Source organism: Schistocerca gregaria, chromosome 6 (genome assembly GCF_023897955.1).
Source record: "Schistocerca gregaria isolate iqSchGreg1 chromosome 6, iqSchGreg1.2, whole genome shotgun sequence".
NCBI lineage: Eukaryota > Metazoa > Arthropoda > Insecta > Orthoptera > Acrididae > Schistocerca > Schistocerca gregaria.
The window spans coordinates 282,707,281-282,728,828 of NC_064925.1; the positions used below are offsets into that span (position 1 = coordinate 282,707,281).

A 21,548-nucleotide genomic window follows, 5' to 3' on the forward strand; every position below is an offset into this window, starting at 1 on the left:
GGTGGATACGTTATACTTATGAGAAGACATACCCGGATGAAAGAACAGAGGAGGGGGGGGGGGGGATTAGAAATACGATTGTCCATTGCGATTTGTGTTTCTTTCTTTATGTAATGCGAGAACAATGTTCAGTTTACTAGCTTTCAAGCAATAGAGAAATATTACTTGTGGTATAACAAGACAGTGGTTTTTAGCGAAATTTAAATTCACTTGAATGTTATATGTGAACCTGGATTTCCTTTAATTTGTGAAAGATAGTCATCGAAATTTCAAGCATACTTGGAGAAGTATTTCTTTTTAACGTAATTTTATAACGTTTTCTATTTCTGACGTATGATTACCTTCCAAAGCTTACTACTTACCACAATGTTAACTTTATGTCGGTCTGGTTTATAATTCTCCTATACAAGCTGACTATGTCGCTATATAAAGCTGGTCGTAGGTTGTGTTCCAAAATATGAACAGCAATAAAGCTGGTCGTAGGTTGTGTTCAAAAAATGAACAACATAGAGACAGAAGTGATGACACTTTCTGCACAGGACCTGACCATCATTTTGCAGAACAATGTTCAAGAACGAACAGTGTAAGCTATTACTCATTTGTTTGGTTGATGGGACTCCTAAGTGCTGTACCACCTACTGCACTCCCCTGACTTAAGGCCTCGTGAGTTCAACTCGATTTCAAAACTGAAGGAAACACTTCATGGCATTCGCTTCAAAACTGCTACAAATTCTTCTGGCAACAGACCGCACCGTTCGAACGGTCAATACAACTGGCACTGCTAATAGTATCCCACGACTTCCACATCGCTGGCAAAGTGTTATACACAACAATGGTGACTACTTTGAAGGTCAGTAAAACTTTGAAACACGTATTTATTTTGTGCGAGCTGTAAATAAATAGTTGCCACTGTTAAAGTTCCAACCCTCGTATATAAGAAAATAAAGACGACACGAAATGGAACTTCACTGGCTAAGAGGAGGACATATGACGGTATTTCACCAAATACAATCTCGAGTCAAATTTACAAAGCAGTTGGTAGTATGAACTCACTTATCAGTCTTATGTATCCCCCCTTGCTAAGATTCATGCACTAACTCGGTTGGGAAGGGTGCGGATAAAGCCGTTTAATCCTCTCTTGAGGCAAGAAAGCACATAGATGCTGGGACAGAGTTGATATCCGACCGTTCATACATATTTTCTGAGGGGGGGGGGGGGGGGGGCAGGTCTGGGGTTCTTGTTGGCCACGAGAGCATCGCAACATCATTCAGAGAATTCCTAGAGACACATGCCATATGTGGAGAGCTCATTCCCTTTGAAAAACGAAACCGCGCTACACGCGAGGACGCAGGACGCTCGTAACGTGCCGTTATGCCGTCAGATTTGCTTCAGTCGCTACCAGCCGTGATCTGAAGTCATACTCGATAGCTTTCCACGACACCAGGAATAACATTGCTGGGCTTCTCCAAGACATTGGAAGGATGGGATCCCTCCGCAGGTCCCCGATATACTCGCCGACGATGGTCATCCGAGTTGGAGCAGAATTACAGTTCATCGATGAACATAATGCGTCGCCATTCACCAGCACTGCATGCTTCCCCGCCACGGAACGACTCGAAGCGCAGCCGCCTGCGTTGGGTTGTTAACGATAGCCTGCGTATGTGATGGTAATTCCCTAGTTTGACTACAGTCAGTTTGGAGCAAGGGTGTGAATCGGACAACCAACAAAGCTACGATCCCCCTTGAAAATGTCCTCCGCAGATGGGGACAAAACGCCGTGTTTTAAGGTGAAATCAGTTCGACCGCGGCATATAGCCCGGAACATTTTATTAATTGTGACATTGTCGGCAGTGCAAGTTCACATTTTCTCTTTCAAACTGTCAGGTATTTATTACAACACAAGCAATATCAAACCGACAGCCACAGCAACTATTAGCATGTTTCTAACAGCTCGAGAATGTTGTGTTTAGTCGTTTAACACGTGTGACAGATCGAAAACCAAAATTGTCACCCAAAGCAAAAATGTAGATCGAGAAAAAAGTGTTATGTCATTATACCTCCAAAGAAAGAGGTAATGAGTCATATGTATGGCAATTATTGAATTACACAGGTGGAAAAATGCAAGGATGAACCATTTTTGAGCCGTCGATTGCCTTCCGGGGCTCCTGTATTCTCTTTGTGTGGTTTTTCTGGGACGACAACTTCGTTTGTTGTTCTCGGTCTCCTTTTTTCTGAAGTCGGGCCCTGATACAAGTTTTTGTGCCATGCCAAGCAACTTTGCAACGAAGGACTGAGTTTGTTCTTGACTCAGCACTGTCAATAAAACTTGTCTGATATCTATTAAATATTCCTTGGTTTTAGGCATTGCCATAAGTAAATAAAAATTTTAGAATTAGATGTGGCGCGTGGAGTAGCCGCGCGGTCTTGGGGTCTTGTCACGGTTCGCGCGCCTCCCCCGTCGGAGGTGCGACTCTTCCCTCGGGCTTGGGGGGGTGTCTTGTCCTTAGCGTAAGTTAGTTTAGTTTAGATTCAGTAGTGCGTAAGCCTAGCGGCCGATAACCTTAGCAGTTTGCTCCCATAGTACACTACTGGCCATTAAAATTGCTACACCATGGAGATGACGTGCTACAGACGCGAAATTTAACCGACAGGCAGAAGATGCTATGATTTGCAAATGATTAGCTTTTCAGAGCATCCACACAAGGTGGGGGCCGGTGGCGACACCTACAACGTGCTGACATGAGGAAAGTTTCCAACCCATTTCTCATACACAAACAGCAGTTGACCGGCGTTGCCTGCTGAAAAGTTGTTGTGATGCGTCCTGTAAGGAGGAGAAATGCGTACCATCACGTTTCCGACTTTGATAAAGGTCGGATTTTAGCCTATCGCGATTGAGTTTTATCGTATCGCGACATTGCTGCTAGCGTTGGTCGAGATCCAATGACTGTTAGCAGAATATGGAATCGGTGGATTCAGGAGAGTAATACAGAACGCCGTGCTGGATCCCAACGGCCTCGTATCACTAGCAATCGATATGACAGGCATCTTACCTGAATGGCTGTATCGCATCTTGCAACCACGTCTCGATCCCTGAGTCAATACATGGGGACGTCTACAAGAGAACCACCATCTGCACGAACAGTTCGACGACGTTTGCAGCAGCATGGACTGTCAACTGGGAGCGCCTGCGATGGTGTACTCAACGACGAACCTGGGTGCACGAACGGGAAAACGTCATTTTTTCGGATGAATCCAGGTTCTGTTTACACCATCATGATGGTCGCATCCGTGTTTGGCGACATCGCGGTGAACGCACATTGGAAGCGTGTATTCGTCATCGCCATATTGGCGTATCACCCGGCATGGAGGTATGTGGTGCCATTGGTTACACGTCTCGGTCACCTCTTGTTCACAATGAAGGCGCTTTGAACAGTGGACGTTATATTCCAGATGTGTTACGACCCGCGGCTCTACCCTACATTTCAGCAGGATAATGCACGACCGCATGTTGCAGGTCCTGTACGGGCCGTTCTGGATACAGTAAATGTTCGACTGCTGCCCTGGCCAGCACATTCTCCAGATCTCTCACCAATTCAAAACGTCTGGTCAATAGTAGCCGAGCAACTGGCTCGTCGCAATACGCCAGTCACTACTCTTGATGAACTGTGGTTTCGTGCACGCCACCCAGGCTCTGTTTGATTCAATGCCCAGGCGTATCTAGGCCGTTATTACGGCCTGAGGTGGTTGTTCTGGGTACTGATTTCTCAGGATCTATGCATCCAAATTGCGTGAAAATGTAATCACATGTCAGTTCTAGTATAATATATTTGTCGAATGAATACCCGTTCATCATCTGCACTTCTTCTTAGTGTAGCAATTTTAATGGCCAGTAGTGTAGTTACCACAAATTTCCAATGTTTCAAAATAACTGAGCGATACTGTAGATGACAGTGTGTCCGCTAGAAGCTGTGTGGCCACAGGAGGGGGTGTGTTGCAGGAACAAGTACTCGGTGTCGCCGGTGGAGCTGGACCGGCAGGCGCCGCGCCTGCAGCACGCCGTGTGGTCCCCGCGCGGCTCCAGCCTGGCCTTCGTGCACGACAACGACGTGTACTACAGCGCAGACCCGCGCCGCAGGGCGCCCGTGCGCGTCTCCAGCTCCGGCGTCCCCAACACCGTCTTCAACGGCGTCGCCGACTGGCTCTACGAAGGTAGGCCGCAGGCGCGCCTCGTCTGCTGAGCAGCGAATGGAAGCCAGCAGCGGCGGACCGGCCTCCGCAGACAATTCGCCAGTGTTCACTTCCATTCGCTCGTATCTGTGAACATGCGTATACACTGGCAGGAATCGAAGAGAACGAACATAGCGTAACATCCCCGTTATAAACACATCAACAAAAATAAATGATAATTAATTGAAACCCTCAGCTGCCGACAGGTGTTGTTGATATACCTCAATGGGGACAGCTGAAAATGTGAGCCCCGACCGGGACTCGATCCCGGCACCTCCCGCTTACATGACTGACGCCCTATACTTTTTAAAAAAAAAAACTCATGTTGTTCGTTGCATCTGCTCGTGGCGGACGGCACAAGATCGTTTCAGATCGTCGTTTTTCCATTAACTCAGATATTTTTTTTTTATTATAGAGGGCAGATAACCCTCTGACCGAACACGCCGAGGCCCCCGCCCGGGTTCCCGCGTTCGATTCCCGGCGGTGTCAGCGATTTTCTCTACCTCGTGATGACTGGGTCTTTTGTTCTGTCCTTATGTTAGTTAGGTTTAAGTAGTTCTAGGTTCTAGGGGACTGATGACCATAGATGTTAAGTCCCAGAGCCATTTGAACCATTTCGAACACGCCGAGTTACCGTGCCGGCTATCTGAGCCACCGAGAACACAAATGAAAAGCGCAACTGCAGGGACTTATCCCTTGCACGCTGCCCGTGAGACCCACATTCCCGACTGTCCACAATCTGCATACGTAATGCACCTAATAGATATTTGGCCATCCACTCATTATTCACGCACACTAAGGTGACGATTTCCGTAAGAGTTCGGGCAACCTGTCTGCATTCGCACAGATGAAGGTCAATGGCTGGGTAGCCTTTAACTATATATGAAGGTAGTAACTGCTCTCGAAAGAACAGATACCATTGGTGACCGTGCAGCTTCTCTTGCAAGAGATAAGTCCCTGCAATCGTGCTATTCATCTGTGTCCTCGGTGTATGAGATGCATAGTGCGTCTGCCATGTAAGCAGGAGATCCCGGGTACGAGTCCCGGTCGGGGCACATATTTTCAGCTGCCCCCATCGAGGTATGTCAACAACACCTGTCCGAAACTGACGGTTTCAATTAATTATCATTTATTCTAGAGAAGTTGCACGGTCATCAATGGTATTTGTTCTTTCGGGAGCAGTTACTATCTTGAGTCATCAAAAAAAGTTTTTCGACACTGCTTTACTTCGAAGTTCATGCTACAGAAATCAAAAATTGGCTATCAAGAATGCGCATCTATTCATTTGCAATGTGCCCAGACCACCTAAAAAAAGAGAGCGCTTCTGCATAACGACAAAATCGTACGTTTCCCATTGGGCGGGGGGAAGGAGTGGGGGATTCACAGCATTCGTAGCTACGTCAATACGTGGCGGGACACCTCCTTGCCCAGACAGGCTTGAGTCCGTTGTGGCATACCTGCAATGACCCTGGTCCAAAGTGTCACATTTTTCAGTGACTGCACTGAGTTGAAACAAGTCATGGGGGCCGCTCGGGGTAGCCGCGCGGTTTGAGACGTCTTGTCGCGCTCCGCGTGGCTCTCTCCCGTCAGAGGTTCGAGTCGTCCGTCGGGTATGGATGTGTGAGTTGTCGATAGCGTAAGTTAGTTTAAGTTAGATTAAGCAGTGTGTAAGCTTAAGGACCGATGACCTAAACAGTTTGGTCCCATAAGATCATACCGCGAATTTCAAATTTCAATTTCAAGTCGTGGAGGACGCCCAATCTCGTTTCGGACCTCCTTTTGTCTGGAATAGTGCAGCATCTCGACGTAGCATGGACTTAACAAGTCGTTGTAAGTCCCCTGCAGAAGTATTGAGTCATGCTGCCTCTACAGCCGTCCTTAAGGGCGAAAGTGTTGCCGGTGCAGAATGTTGTGCTCGGACTGACCTCTCGATTATGTCTCATTAACATTCGTTAGGATTCATATCGGACGATCTGGGTGAATTGTCCAGAATATTCTTCAAAACAATCACGAACAATTGCGGCATTTTCATCCATAAAATTCTGTCGTTGTTTGGGAACGTGAAGTCAATGGAGGCTGCAAATGGCAAATGATTAGTTGGACCAAAGGACCCACTCTATTCCATGTAAACAGAGCCCACACCGTCAAGGCATCACTACGAACTTGCACGGTGTCTTCTTGACAACTTGGCTCTGTGCACTATGGGACTTAACTGCTGAGGTCATCAATCCTCTAGAACTTAGAACTACTTAAACGTACCTAACCTAAGGACATCACACACATCCATGGCCGAGGCAGGATTCGAAGCTGCGACCGTAGCGGTCGCGCGGCTCCAGACTGTAGCGCCTAGAACCGCTCGGCCACTCCAGTTGGCTTGGGTCCATGGCTTCGTCGGTCTGCACCATATTCAAACCCTAAAACCAGCTCTTACCAACTGAAACCGCGACCCGTTTGACCAGGTCACGGTTTTACAGGATGCAACCAATATCGTCACGAGCCCAGGGAGGCGCCACTGGTGATGTCGTGCTGTTAGCAAAGGCACTCGCGTCAGTCGTCTGCTGCCATTGCCCATTACAGCCAGATCGCGCCGCACTGTCCTAACGGATACGTTGTAACATACTGATTATTCCTTGCTGCTGTATTGTTATCTTGAAGCTGTGAGAAAGGAGGACAGGCGCTCCAAGGCGTGAAAGCAGAGACGATGCTGATGGCAGACGAAACTAGGAGAGATATTGTTACATGAAGTAAACCGTAAGCGGAGAATTTTGCGTAAATGCAAACGCCCCCAGACGCGGTCCCAGGTCGCTAGTTACACTTCAAGGAATTAACATGTAACTCCATATGTCGTCTATACGCTGTGGTAGGTTGCCACCGTAGAACTTTGTAACCAACAGGCATGTACTAGCATATAAAGCCAGCGTGATACCAGCCCTGAGAACAGCAACGTCAGAAGGCTCACAAGGGCCAGAAAGAGAGCGAAAACGCCAAAAACTGTTGACCTAGCAGTCCCTCCTCCGGGGATCCCGAGGGGCTGGGATAAATGACGTATAACAATAGTCTTGCAAGCATTATTTGGCAGAGCAGTTACCTTTAGCTTTCATCTGAACAATGTTGATACCAAATATGGGCTTAGTGCAATTGCATTAACACCCGCGCCTTAAGAGCAGTAGAGGGGACCTAACTAAGCCATGATTGGCAGGCGCCTGCAAGAGACCTCCGGGATTGGCTGGGTGGCTTTAAGTGGGAAAAACAGTGCCACCACGCGACTCTTTAAAACCCCTAGATTCCGCATTTTGGCGAAGTTCTCAGTCAGACGATCTGGGAACCGAATCCGCATCCGTCGACTCCAGCCTCGGTCCAGCTCCGCGTAAGTATTCTCTCTCTCACTTGGAGTGCCTCAGTGAACAGTGTCACATTCAGTATGTTTTGTTTTGCAACTGAGTTGTTGCCATAGGATGCTCCTAGTATTTGCTACTGTGGTTAGCATCCACTCCTAGGACTTCTGCACTGGCTTCTGTTGTAACAGTGTTATTCATGCTTTTTTCTAACCCTAGAACTAGCCTCCAATGTATTAGTTAGTCCTGTTTGGAATAAACAACTATTTCAAAACCATGTTTGTCCAAGAGTCTCCACAACGAGTTCCCTACTCACCTGCAGTTCTAGTAAATGCCTGTACCAGTGGTGGCTCAGACAGAAGAAAACAGTTAAATGCCTTCACTGTGAACTGTCCTTCTGCCTTCTGCTCTGTACCGCTCGCGACCGCTACGGTCGCAGGTTCGAGTCCTGCCTCGGGCATGGATGTGTGTGATGTCGTTAGGTTAGTTAGGTTTAAGTAGTTTTGAGTTCTACGGGACTGATGACCTCAGACGTTAAGTCCCATAGTGCTCAGAGCCATTTCTGTACCGCTCGGGAGCGCAGACTGGCCAGTAACCCCTTTTCTCCCTCTCCCACCTATGTCAGGACACGACAACGTTCGTCGTATATCCCAAATAGATTTCTGTGGTTATTTAACTCAATGTTGCTTATCGGTCAGCACTGCTACCGTCGGCCACTGTATTGTCTGTGGTGAGAGGTAATGCATGAAATCTTGTGTTCTCGGTACACTCTTGACTCTTTGTATCTCGGAATATCGAATACCCCAACAGTTTCCGAAATCGAATGTTCCATGCGTCTAGCTCCAACTGAAACGTCCCCTTAGAACAATTATATAAGACTGGTCTATGTGAAACGTCCTCTTTGAACAATTATACACGACTGTGCTTAAACTGACACACAATATCTTTAGCGCAACGCAATCTGACTTCCAAAAATCCCTACGAAAGAATGGCCCTGACTAACATTAACCTATACGTTTCACAAATCACTTACCTCACAAAAATCTTCGTTACTCAAGCTACTGCAATACAGCGAGCGCCACTACTGCCAGCTAAATAAAAGATTCAAACTACTGAAGGCACTAACTACTGATAGGCATAGTTAGCAAATGAAAGATTTTAATAGAGAACAAACAATGTATTTACCGCACTAGTCATAATATATATAGCAGTTCATGACACCAATTCTTACAAATTTCAAAACTCCGCCATCTATCTCCCCACGTCCACCACTGCTGGCGGCTCACCTCCAACTGCGCAACGCTGCGCGCTGTTAGCATCCAGCTGCCGCTGCTCAACACTACAATGGCAGACAACAATGCAAACTAAACACAGACTGCGCACAGCACAGCCAGTGATTTTCATACAGAGCGCTACGTGGCGGCGGCGTTACCAATAAAAAATCCTAAACAGCCTACTTACATAGCCACCATGCTCCCCACAAAAGAAATTTACAAATTGTTTTGGGCAGTGGCCAATACAGATTTGAAAAATTTTTTCGAAATGCACACACTTATCGATACAATGTTGGTCAAAAGCTAAAATTTTCTCACAGTCCATAAAGACAGTCATGATCATTCATCAAAGTAAAATTGCAGTGTTTTTCTCAAAGTCTGAGTAGTAAAAGAAAATGCACATGGAAGTAGTGTATTTCCATGCAGTCGTGAACAAGTAGTGTTGTCCTTCCAATGGAAAGACAGTGCTGACTCTTGATATGCAGACAGGTAATGGGCCACAACAGAGCAAACCCACAGCAGAGTCAGTAGAAGTTTTAAAGAATATTGGTATGTAGGTCGTCACAGAGTAGACCCATTGTAGTCCTGGTACAGATTACGGTATTGGTGGGCCACCAGAGGTGCAGACCCACTGCAGTCCTTGTAGAAATAATGGTATTGGTGGGTCATCAAAGGTGTAGACCCACTGTAGTCCTTGTAGAGATGGCCAGCTGCCATCTGTTGCGACTGTGCAGGTGCACAATCACCATCAAACAGTCTTGTGGAAAATATAGCAAGTCCATCAACCACCACTTGTGCACTTACAAAGTTTTGGAATTATCCTTAGAACCAGCAATACTGTTATCCAGTCCCTTGCTGAATTATCAACACATGTGCAAACACTAACAATCCCTACTTCTCACATATTGTCCATATACTATGACCAACAGAAACGTGTGCAGTGAAATGTAACTTACAAGTTACTTAATTTGATGAACTGGTGTCAATTACAATTTTATAACATAAGACTACAATAACAAAGGCACAAAATACATCATTAAAGAATATAACAATACAGATAACATTTGTAGTAAAACAGACTTTACAAAAGAATAGAAATATACATATACATCAGTGTTACAGGAATTATGACATAAGTACATACATAAAAGATCAGAATAAATTTTGAAACATCAACTTCACACATGAGCATTAGAACAAAACAGAATAAATAATGTGTAAACATCTTTACAAAGTAAATAACATGTCATTAATGCAAATTATTTTTGAGGATAACAGTATTCCTCATCTTAGTGAATGTATCCTAGTATTAGAAGAGAAAAAATTCTATGAAACAGTACACATAGACAGGAAGAAAATAAATACACAAGGGTACACAAACACATAGTGGGATAACACAAAAGGAAAGGACAGGGTTTGTTTTCAGTGTAACATTTGGTACTGCAGTCCAACCCAAAACTTCAATTCCATAGATCGTCCCTCTTATTTCAACTTTTGCTCCAGCCAAAAAAACATCCTATCCAAGCATGCTTTCTGTATTCTGTTCACATCCTGTTTCAAAAATAGTTTTTCTCCACTGTACACTACTTTTCTGGCCAAACCATTTTCTTATAGCTTCTCGATGAATTTCTTCCAATTCATCATAGTTAGTTTCTTATATAGTCTACCCACTCTTAAGCTAACTTAAATCTACTGACCTCAGATGCTTAACTAAGGGACGAGGCAATGCAGCAGCACAAAACAATTAATACAAACAGCAATGACAAAAAAGTGCAAGCAAGCAAAGCATGCAGCAATAAATGTAGTAACTTATACCTAAACTTGACAAACCCACAAGCAGAAAAAAATAGTACACTAAAGACAACAACGCAGATAAGGGAAATGTATATTCACATCTTAATGTCTATATAATTAAAGTGGTGCACCACAAAAACTTATTCTATGAAATACATTACCAAGTAGTTGAGAAGAAAATTATGTATGCAGTTCCTGTGAAGGGAAATGTCTTTTTGTGCTCCCTCATTTTTTGGAAGTATATCACCTTATCATTATATACTGGATCTGTAGACAGAAAATATTTATATTAGTACATCTATAAAATTTTATTTTAACCAATGCTGCAGTGCAGCTAGAAACTAGATATTAAACAAAATCAGCAAATATATACAAAGCAATGTGTGAAATGTCATTCACTAGATGGCGTCTCCAAAGGCAGTAATAAGTCTGTCAACCAGAAAGACAATAGATGTAAAAATGTTTCTCATCATTTCATTAGACAATTTAGTAAATATCATAAATTAAGAGCGCCATAGTGTAATCATATGTTTTCAAGTTTGAGCGTGTCGTATTTGCGATGCTTTCTACAAAGGAATGTCAAGAGCGAGGATAATTGTCTCTTTTTTTTTCACCTGTGCCTCTGAAAGACACACACTAATGGCTTGTTTCCAGGTGGCTGTCGCGCAACTGGGTGCCCACGACGCATTAAGTGCAGGTGGTCACTTACCTTTCTTACCGAAATATTTACGATACCAGTTTCTGCTACAGTGACAGTCTCATATAAAAAATTTCACTGGTGAATAATTTGCGTTACAAATCTGTAGAAACAAAATCGTATTGCTATAACAGTGTCCAAAAAAGTTCCGTCGGCATTGTAATACATTCATGCATTTAAATACATTTCATAACTCTTAAAGTACGTTCCTTGGTTTTCAACAACCTTTTTCACAAACCAGAGTCCCTAACCACTACTCATTATTCCTTACCTTCTTCGTCGACACGTCTTCAATATTTCATCATAAGAAATACGTAGCATAATCAAATTCCTCATATAGCATCAGCTTATTGATCATAAACATTCCGCAACAGCATAATACACATTGTCATCGTAATAATAACATCATAAAAACTCAGCCAAATCTCAAAATCGTCGTAGCTTTCTGCAAAAATTTCAAAACCTAAAAAAAAATTCTCTGCTCATGTCAAAAGTGTCATATACCTCAAACGTACTTTAAAAATCATGATCCCATACCAAATACATCATTCAAAGCTCTCATAGTATCGCAATGGTTCCGAAAAATTATGAACAGTTCACAAAGTACAGACAACGCAATTTCATAATTGTGAAGTTATCCCACTGTGTAATTGCGTAAACATGTGTCACTGATGTAGTAAAAATATGTTTGCTTCTCTGTTAAAATAATCAAATAGCTGTGTAATTCTGTGTTGGAGAAATATAGTATCGATGTGTAAAGTTGTATAAGCAAATACCATATTAGCTAGGGCTCCTTGTGCTTGCCAAACACATGGTACACAAAGTAAGCGTGTACCCCCCTGAGGATTAATGCAATTGTATCCTCAGGTGTTGCAGATTACAGCAATGGAATGAAATGTATAACAAAAATCTTTCTTTTTAATTCAACAATATTGATAAATAAATGGTTTAAGTACCAAATTAATCACTCAAATGCGTGCCCTGTAGTGCTAAATGTGCGTTTTGCTGTAAGATAATTCTGTGGAACTGTCGTAGTTATCGTCCTCTGTAAGCAAAGTTCTGCTGAAGTCAATGTACTTACCTCATCATAAACGAAGGTGAAATGCTTTCCGTATAGATATGGTAGTTATTACGTACCTTACCGTGATCTAGAAAGTACTATAATGTAACGTATTGTCGTGCTACGATAAAGGCTGTCTCATTATAGCTATACCACAAAAGTTACTACTAAAACATGTTTTACTTTCCAGAATAATACAGAAAAACTGTGCAGATATAAAACAGATACACCGCAAAAGCAACAATGTAAATCGTGTCACATATTAGTAGCGTTGTGATATAATCGTGTAGCTATTAGAGAAACCAAATGCTAAGTAATCTTTAATCTCACCGAATGAACTTCAAATAAAGAATGTGTTTTCAAGTAAACCAAAATGTTGCATTAAAATCTCATTAGCAGTACTGGTAAATGTTCTAAGTATGTAAGCCTTATAGTCGTTACGAAATCGTGCAACTAACAAGCAAGAATGTACAAATAACAACACTGTGTCATCTGTTCACTATAACAATGCATTCGTAATTTCTGTTTAAAAATGTTACCTAGGTTCTAGACTGTATAGTTAACTTCAAACATGGTTGCATGTTAACAGGTTCTCAGTGTGACAAAGCATACTAGAAATGTGAAGTGAAATGTTTTATGCCAAAGAAAACTTAAAGAGCACATTATCTCTTAATAAACGGTTTTGCATGTAAAATGTGGTGTAAACCTTTACTCTTCCTAGTACGCAGAGTTTCAACTTCAACGCAGTTATCATGTGGTAGACGTTGGTAAAGAATACTGGAATTTTTCTCAAGGTTAGCGTCTATGTTATTTTTCTCTGAGCCAGCCGGCGCACGCGGCTGCCTGCGGTGCGAGTCATTGTCTGTGTCTTTGTTGGCGCGGGCCGTTATTGGGATTAGGAGACCTAACTTCTACCAATTCACCTTGCCGAGAGGGCCCTGACCTGTTTGAAGCTCGCCAGTTCTGATGGAATTCAGGTCTGTCGTTTTGTCGGTAGTTTACATTGGTTCGAGTTTGTCGCTCACGTAGCGGAGAATTTCTCCCGGCATCGTAACTGCGTGGTGAACCGTTGCGTCTGAAGTTATTCTGTCTCCCTTGATAGTAATTGTTTTGGCTCCCATATTGTCTGTTTCTCTGATTGTCTCTGTGATAGTCATTACCGCGGAGAGGTGATCTTTCCCTGTAATAATTACTACTCTGCCAACGGTTGTCATATGTGTGGTGTCTGAAACATGTTCCTCAATGCTTTTCGGCAGTGCATTTGAACCGGCAATATTCGCATTTTGAAAAGCATAAAATGTGTCTTGATTTATTTGAGAAAACGGTGAGGACGCAAAATCTGAATGTACAGTATTTGCAAGATTGTGTCCTGTCATATCGGATTCCTGACGCGAGCTGTTGCCGACCAATCGATCGATAATGCTTCCCTGTTCACTAACTGTTTCACTTCCTACACCATTATTTGCACCCCGCTCCATTTCCCTATGCACTATTACCAAATTACTACTTTGAAGATTTGTGAATTCATTACATGGTGGCGCTAACACATTTCTTTCGTCTTCACTGTCATTTCTCAGTTTACTTTGTAGCCTAGTATTACGTTTTTCACACGCCATTATTGTCACAATATTTCACACGATAACACATAAAAGCACAATCTGAAGAGCAAAAATAAGAGAACACATTAACATAGCACTGAAAATAATATCTAGTTAATTGCAAGCGCAGCTGTGAAATACTTGGTGCAACTCTACATGCATGCCACAACTGTTGTACTGTACAACAATGAAAGACTACAACTACAAAGGAAATTCCCTCTATGATTACACGCTAGCAATAAAAAATCTACATTAATTACACAAACTACAAGAAAAAATCAGAAGATTCCAGTGAGGTATCCTGGCAGGGTCGCCATATGAAACGTCCCCTTAGAACAATTATATAAGACTGGTCTATGTGAAACGTCCTCTTTGAACAATTATACACGACTGTGCTTAAACTGACACACAATATCTTTAGCGCAACGCAATCTGCTTCCAAAAATCCCTACGGAAGAATGGCCCTGACTAGCATTAACCTATACGTTTCACAAATCACTTACCTCACAAAAATCTTCGTTACTCAAGCTACTGCAATACAGCGAGCGCCACTACTGCCAGCTAAATAAAAGATTCAAACTACTGAAGGCACCAACTACTGATAGGCATAGTTAGCAAATGAAAGATTTTAATAGAGAACAAACAATGTATTTACCTCACTAGTCATAATATATATATAGCAGTTCATGACACCAATTCTTACAAATTTCAAAACTCCGCCATCTCTCTCCCCACGTCCACCACTGCTGGTGGCTCACCTCCAACTGCGCAACGCTGCGCGCTGTTAGCATCCAGCTGCCGCTGCTCAACACTACAATGGCAGACAACAATGCAAACTAAACACAGACTGCGCACAGCACAGCCAGTGATTTTCATACAGAGCGCTACGTGGCGGCGGCGTTACCAATAAAAAATCCTAAACAGCCTACTTACACAACTACCATACCACGTTGAAAGTCTGTTCATTGCCTTCGTGCGGAAATCTTTTTAGATGAATCACCTGACTGCAAATGACATCTCCGCCTATGCACTGCCTTTTATACCTCGTGTACACGATAGTACCACCATTTGCATAGGTGCATATCGCTATTACATGGCTCTTTGTCACCTCAGTGCAAGTGGATGTTTTCAATGTCAAAAAACAAATGATTCAAATGGCTCTGAGCACTATGGGACTTAACATCTGAGGTCATCAGTCCCCTAGAACTTAGCACTACTTAAACCTAACTAACCTAAGGACATCACACACATCCATGCCCGAGGCGGGATTCGAACCTGCGACAGCAGCGGTCGCGCGATTCCAGACTCAAGCGCCTAGAACCGCTCGGCCACTCCGGCCTGCCGTCAAAAAACAGTTTGTTTCAATCGATCCCACACAGAGTGGGCTCACGTCGGAGGAACAAGCAGCCCACTCCATTCTGATACCCTAGCATTTTGAAGGAACGTGTTCATGAGAACAGGACGCTCAGCGCATGAGTCATCCATCCATCAAGACAAAACTGTCACCACAGTATTAGCAAAACGGTCCCACTACTGATTGCAGATTATCGTAGGTCCGTGGAGCAGTGAGATTGCCCTCAACAACCACGAGAGGTGTACGGTTAGCCCATGTAATGCAACCCTAGAACATCACTCTGTCACCATCTTGTTTCACATGGGGCGTTCGTTATCAGCGGGTCGTCTGCAAAAACGCGGCTGTCTCCGATTATCAGGGATACAAACAGATCCGAGTTTCGTCTGTAAACGAAACTCGACGCAATTTTGGGGCGTCCATTCAGTATGATTTCTTGCCCAGTTGTAATGGAGTCTTCGATGCTGTTGTGTACGACGTGATGCACGTGTTGGTCGTCGCGAATGGAGATTGGTATGAGGCAATCGCCTCGTAACAGCTTGATCCGATTTATGACGTCGTGTAGCCTCTAAGAGCTCGGAATTCAGTTCTGCCCACGCTTCCTTTCACTCAGAAGTTGTAGCTATCGACCATCCCGTGCTCCTGTAGAGTGTGGATGACCTGTGCAGTGTAAATGCTAAGCACTATCTGTGAACTGGACCAACTCCACGTTCGCACCACGTCACTTTGACTCCAGTGCACACTTGGAGGAATTTCCCTGGTTGACAAGCTTTCTACACGTACACTGATGATGCAGACCCGATCATTAGTAGTGATTATCCTTCGTAGCATGACGAATCTGTACTTCGTTGTTCCTCAGGCCTCTCTACTGTTTCCCTACTGGTCAACTGAAATGCTGCAATCCATTCGAGTGCGGCGTTCTACCCATAGGGAGAGCTCGTGGTAGCTGCGTGTATCTTTAGAAACAACGTTAGGTGTGGCCTTCCGATTGGTGCAAGATAGTCATAATAGCAACACGCCTGCATCACATGTTGAGTGGTCCACAGCTATTGTTAATGTGTGTAGTTTTTTTCGGTGCTAGATAATTATCACATAGGTCTCACCACATAGCAGCCACGATGTAAAACTGACATTCAGGTAGGTATATTTTTCATAGCGAGCGCTCTATTTTTGACGTAGGAAGCAAAATAGCGTAGGAAAATGCATGAAATGCATAAAGTTAGTGCACTTTATCTGCAAACCCACCCTTCCTTACCGCTATTCCAAAACCTTACATATATGTCACTTTCCGCTTTTCTCTAGATTCTCATCACAATTGTGGAGGAAAAAATAAAAACGGAACGCTAATAACCGACGATCAACATAATCTGAAAAAAGACTAGAATTTACACTCTGATTATTAGCAGTAATAGTCATGTACGTTTCGCATTTCAGCAGCTGCTACACCTCAGATAGTTCACATGTCTACACTCATATACATGGTGCTCCAAAAGTTCGGAAACACCTTCATAAAATTCAAACGGAGTAGCAAACAGGGAAACAGGGTCCCTACATACGAGGAACGGGAAGGGGGAAATTTTATAGGCTATGCCACCAACATGGCGGCCATCTTGAAAGCCGCCATCTTGGATTCAACTCCAAAATTTCAGTTGGGAATGTGGTCATGTGACATGTCAGACAGATAGAGAATTTTACCAGAAAATCAATACCGTTGTTTGTTTAAACATAGCTTTATTCATTCTCGGGTTATAGCCAATTACTTGCGGCAGCAGTGGGACGCCCGGCAGCGTGTGTGTTATGCCTTGAAGAGACATTACCCCGATGTTACACAGTCCCGAGAGACCACCAACAGTCATAGGAATGGCTCGATATGTTGTCCATTATGTTGGGTTGTTAATGCTATCCTCCGAACCCAGTCCTGATGAACTTTGACCAAGACATCTGGCTGAATTTGACCACACGCATCAACAATGCTCTGCTTTAGATGATTCAAATCCCATATTTTCACAGAGTAAACCAGTGCTTTGACATGATCCCAAAGATAAAAATCCAAAGGAGTCAAATATGGTGAACGTGGTGGCCACTTCATAGCACCACTACGACCAATCCACTTTTAAAGGATCTGCACATCCAGGAATGCTCGCACATTGTGTCCATAATGTGGTGGCGCTCCATCATGCTGGAAGAATTCCGGAAATGTCCCGTCCTCCGTTAACAGCGAGGGAAACACTTCTTCCTCTAATAACCTCAGATAACAGTTGGCTGTTAACGAACCATCAATAAAAAAAAGGTCCAACGACTTTGGTACCCCACACACCACACAAGACCATCACTTTTTGTGAGTCGATCGTTTTGGAAGCATCAATCCAGTGCGGATTTGTGTCGGACCAGTATCTGTGATTCTGCTTGTTCACTTCATCATTTATAAATAAATTGGTTTCATCACCGAACAGCACCTGATAGGGGAAACGTGGGTTTATCTGCAGTTGCTGAGTCACCCATGCTGCAAACTGTACCCGACGGTCTGGGTCATCCTCGTTCAGGTGTTGGAGCAGCTGAATTTTGCATGGGTGCTATTTGTGCTGCCATAAAATTCGCAGTATGGAGGTACGGCTAACCCCACATTCTTGTGACAGGCGACGAGTACTTCGTTGCGGAGTCTTCCTAAATGATGCCAACACGATCACTGTTGTTGCTTCATCGGTGGCGGATTTTGGTCTTCCAGCCTTAGGTTTATCTGCGACAGAACCTGATGCTCGGAGTTTGGCCAAAACCTTGGCAACTGCGCTGTGAGTAATGGTCTGTCTGATTGGGTGACGACTGTTGAAATCCTCAGCAATGTGTGCTCCCTGCCGCCGTTGGATAAGCAGCTGCAGCAGCAAGTCGTATGACCCTAGCTTACTTATTTGTTAGATAGTTTAATTAATTTCTTTGCGTGTTTTTGGGTACTTGCATTGTTTAATTCATATTTCGGGCGTATTATAGTATTTGACAGTTGTAGCATCGCGCTTTAGTGTTTACTTGGTAGATTCTTACTTAAATTGCGTGTGAGTTTGGTATAGGAGGTGCAATTTCGAGTTTTAGTTACTGTAATCGTAAATTCAGCAGATTGTAGCGCAGTCGTTAGGCGTTTGTACAGGTTAGTTGATACATTCTATGCGTGTTTCGCTTGCGTTATCTAGGCACGGACTCGTGTTTCAGTAACTGTTGTTCAACATCGATTAGAATGGACAGGGACTGCGATTGCTGTGTTCGGATGAGGGCTGACTTGGCATCCCTTCGCTCACAGCTGCAATCGGCGCTGACTTCGGTCGCGCAGCTTGAGGCTGTTGCCAATGGGCACCACTGTGGGGAGCCGGACTTGGGTATCACGGGATGTCAACCTCGTCCCGTCTGTCCCCAGTTCGGTCTGCCGCTGTGGTTGCGCCGGTTGCTGCCCGCAGTGGGGTGAGCCCTTGCCTGTGGTTGATTGGGAGGTCGTTCCAAGGCGTGGCAGGCAGCGAAAGGCGTCCCCGGAGGCTGATCAGAAAGCCTCCCCGGTGCGTCTGACAAACCGGTTTCAGGCACTGTCTCTGGCTCAGCCAGATGCAGCTGCCTGCCCTGTTTCAGAGGATCATTCTCAGCCTTCAAGGTCCGGGCAATCGCAGAGGGTGGGCTTACTGGTAGTTGGGAGCTCCAATGTTAGGCGCGTAATGGGGCGCCTTAGGGATACGGCGGCTAAGGAGGGGAAGAAATGCAGTGTGCACTCCGTGTGCATTCTGGGAGGAGTCATTCCTGATGTGGAAAGGTCCTTCCGGATGCCATGAAGAGCACAGGGTGCATCCAGCTGCAGGTGGTGGCACATGTCGGCACTAATGACGTGTGTCGCTTTTGATCTGAGGAAATTCTCTCTGGATTCCAGCGGCTATCTGATTTGGTGAAGGCTCCCGGTCTTGCTTACGAGATGAAGGCAGAGCTCACCATGTGCAGCATCGTCGACAGAACCGACTGCGGACCTTTGGTGCAGAGCCGGGTGGAGGGTCTGAATCAGAGGCTCAGACGGTTTTGCGACCGTGTTGGCTGCAGATTCCTTGACTTGCGCCATAGGGTGGTGGGGTTTCGGGTTCCGCTGAATAGGTCAGGAGTTCACTACACTCAGCTGGTGGCTACACGGGTAGCGGAGGCTGTGTGGCGTGGACTGGGCGGTTTTTTAGGTTAGAAGGCCTCGGAAAAGTACGGGGTGGGCTGCAATGTCAAAGGGTGCATGGCAAATACAGGACGTGCTTGGATCAAGGAACAGTCGGAATTATAGTTGTAAATTGTTGTAGTTGCGCTGGAAAAGTCCCTGAGCTTCAAGCGCTAATAGAAAGCACAGAAGCTGATATCGTTATAGGTACAGAAATCTGGCTAAAGCCTGAAATAAGTTCTGCAGAAATTTTTACGAAGTCTCAGATGGTGTTCAGGAAAGATAGATTAGGCAGAATTGGTGGTGGAGTGTTTGTGTCTGTCAGTAGTGGTTTATCTTGTAGTGAAGTCGAAGTAGATACTCCGTGCGAATTGGTATGGGTGGAGGTTATACTTAACAGCCGAATTAAGTTAATAATTGGCTCCTTCTACCGACCCCCAGACTCCGATGATACAGTTGCGGAACAGTTCAGAGAAAGTTTGAGTCTCGTAACAAATAAATACCCCACTCATACGGTTATAGTTGGTGGGGACTTCAACCTACCCTCGGTATGTTGGCAAAAAAACTTGTTCAAAACCGGTGGTAAGCAGAAAACATCTTCCGAGATTGTCCTAAATGCTTTCTCCGAAAATTATTTCGAGCAGTTAGTCCACGAACCCACGCGAATTGTAAATGGTTGCGAAAACACACTTGACCTCTTAGCCACAAACAATCCAGAGCTGATAGAGAGCATCATGACTGATACAGGGATTAGTGATCACAAGGTCGTTGTAGCTAGGTTCAATACAGTTTCTTCCAAATCCATCAGAAACAAACGCAAAATAATTTTATTTAAAAAAGCGGATAAAGTACCACTAGAAGCCTTCCTAAAAGACAATTTCCATTCCTTCCGAACTGACTATGCAAATGTAGACGAGATGTGGCTCAAATTCAAAGATATAGTAGCAACAGCAATTGAGAGATTCATACCTCATAAATTGGTAAGAGATGGAACGGATCCCCCGCGGTACACAAAAAAGGTCCGAACGCTGTTGCAGAGGCAACGGAAAAAGCATGCGAAGTTCAGAAGAACGCGAAATCCCGATGATGGGCTAAAATTTACAGACGCGCGAAATTAGACACGGACTTCGATGCGGGATGCCTTTAATAGGTTCCACAACGAAACATTGTCTCGAAATTTGGTAGAAAATCCGAAGAAATTCTGGTCGTATGTAAAGTACACAAGCGGCAAGACGCAGTCAATACCTTCGCTGCGCAGTGCCGATGGTACTGTTACCGACGACTGTGGCGCTAAACCGGAGTTATTGAACGCAGTTTTCCGAAATTCCTTCACCAGGGAAGACGAATGGAATATTCCAGAATTTGAAACACGAACATCTGCTAGCATGAGTTTCTTAGAAGTAGATACCTTAGGGGTTGCGAAGCAACTCAAATCGCTTGATACGAGCAAGTCTTCAGGTCCAGATTGTATACCGATTAGGTTCCTTTCAGATTACGCTGATACTATAGCACCCTACTTAGCACTCATATACAACCGCTCGCTCACCGATAGATCTGTATCTACAGATTGGAAAATTGCGCATGTCGCACCAGTGTTTAAGAAGGGTAGTAGGAGTAATCCATTTAACTACAGACCTATATCATTGACGTCGGTTTGAAGTAGGGTTTTGGAGCATATACTGTATTCAAACATTATGAATCACCTAGAAGGGAACGATCTATTGACACGTAATCAGCATGGCTTCAGAAAACATCGCTCTTGTGCAACGCAGCTAGATCTTTATTCGCACGAAGTAATGGCCGCTATCGACAGGGGATCTCCAGCTGATTCCGTATTTCTAGATTTCCGGAAAGCTTTTGACACCGTTCCTCACAAGCGACTTCTAATCAAGCTGCAGACCTATGGGGTATCGTCTCAGTTGTGCGACTGGATTCGTGATTTCCTGTCAAGAAGGTCGCAGTTCGTAGTAATAGACGGCAAATCATCGAGTAAAATTGAAGTGATATCAGGTGTTCCCCAGGGAAGCGTCCTGGGACCTCTGCTGTT

General features: G+C 44.3%; 1 protein-coding gene across 6 annotated transcripts in view; it reads left to right on the plus strand.

The window, feature by feature from the left end:
* The window catches only part of LOC126278282 (inactive dipeptidyl peptidase 10-like), a 1,623,672-nt gene that overhangs the window by 1,381,158 nt on the left and 220,966 nt on the right, over nt 1-21,548 (plus strand). For all 6 annotated transcript variants that reach the window (XM_049978288.1, XM_049978290.1, XM_049978291.1 and 3 more), the window contains exon 6: nt 3,998-4,209. In XM_049978288.1, coding sequence (XP_049834245.1) covers nt 3,998-4,209 — 212 coding nt within the window. The remainder of the gene's footprint in view (nt 1-3,997; nt 4,210-21,548) is intronic.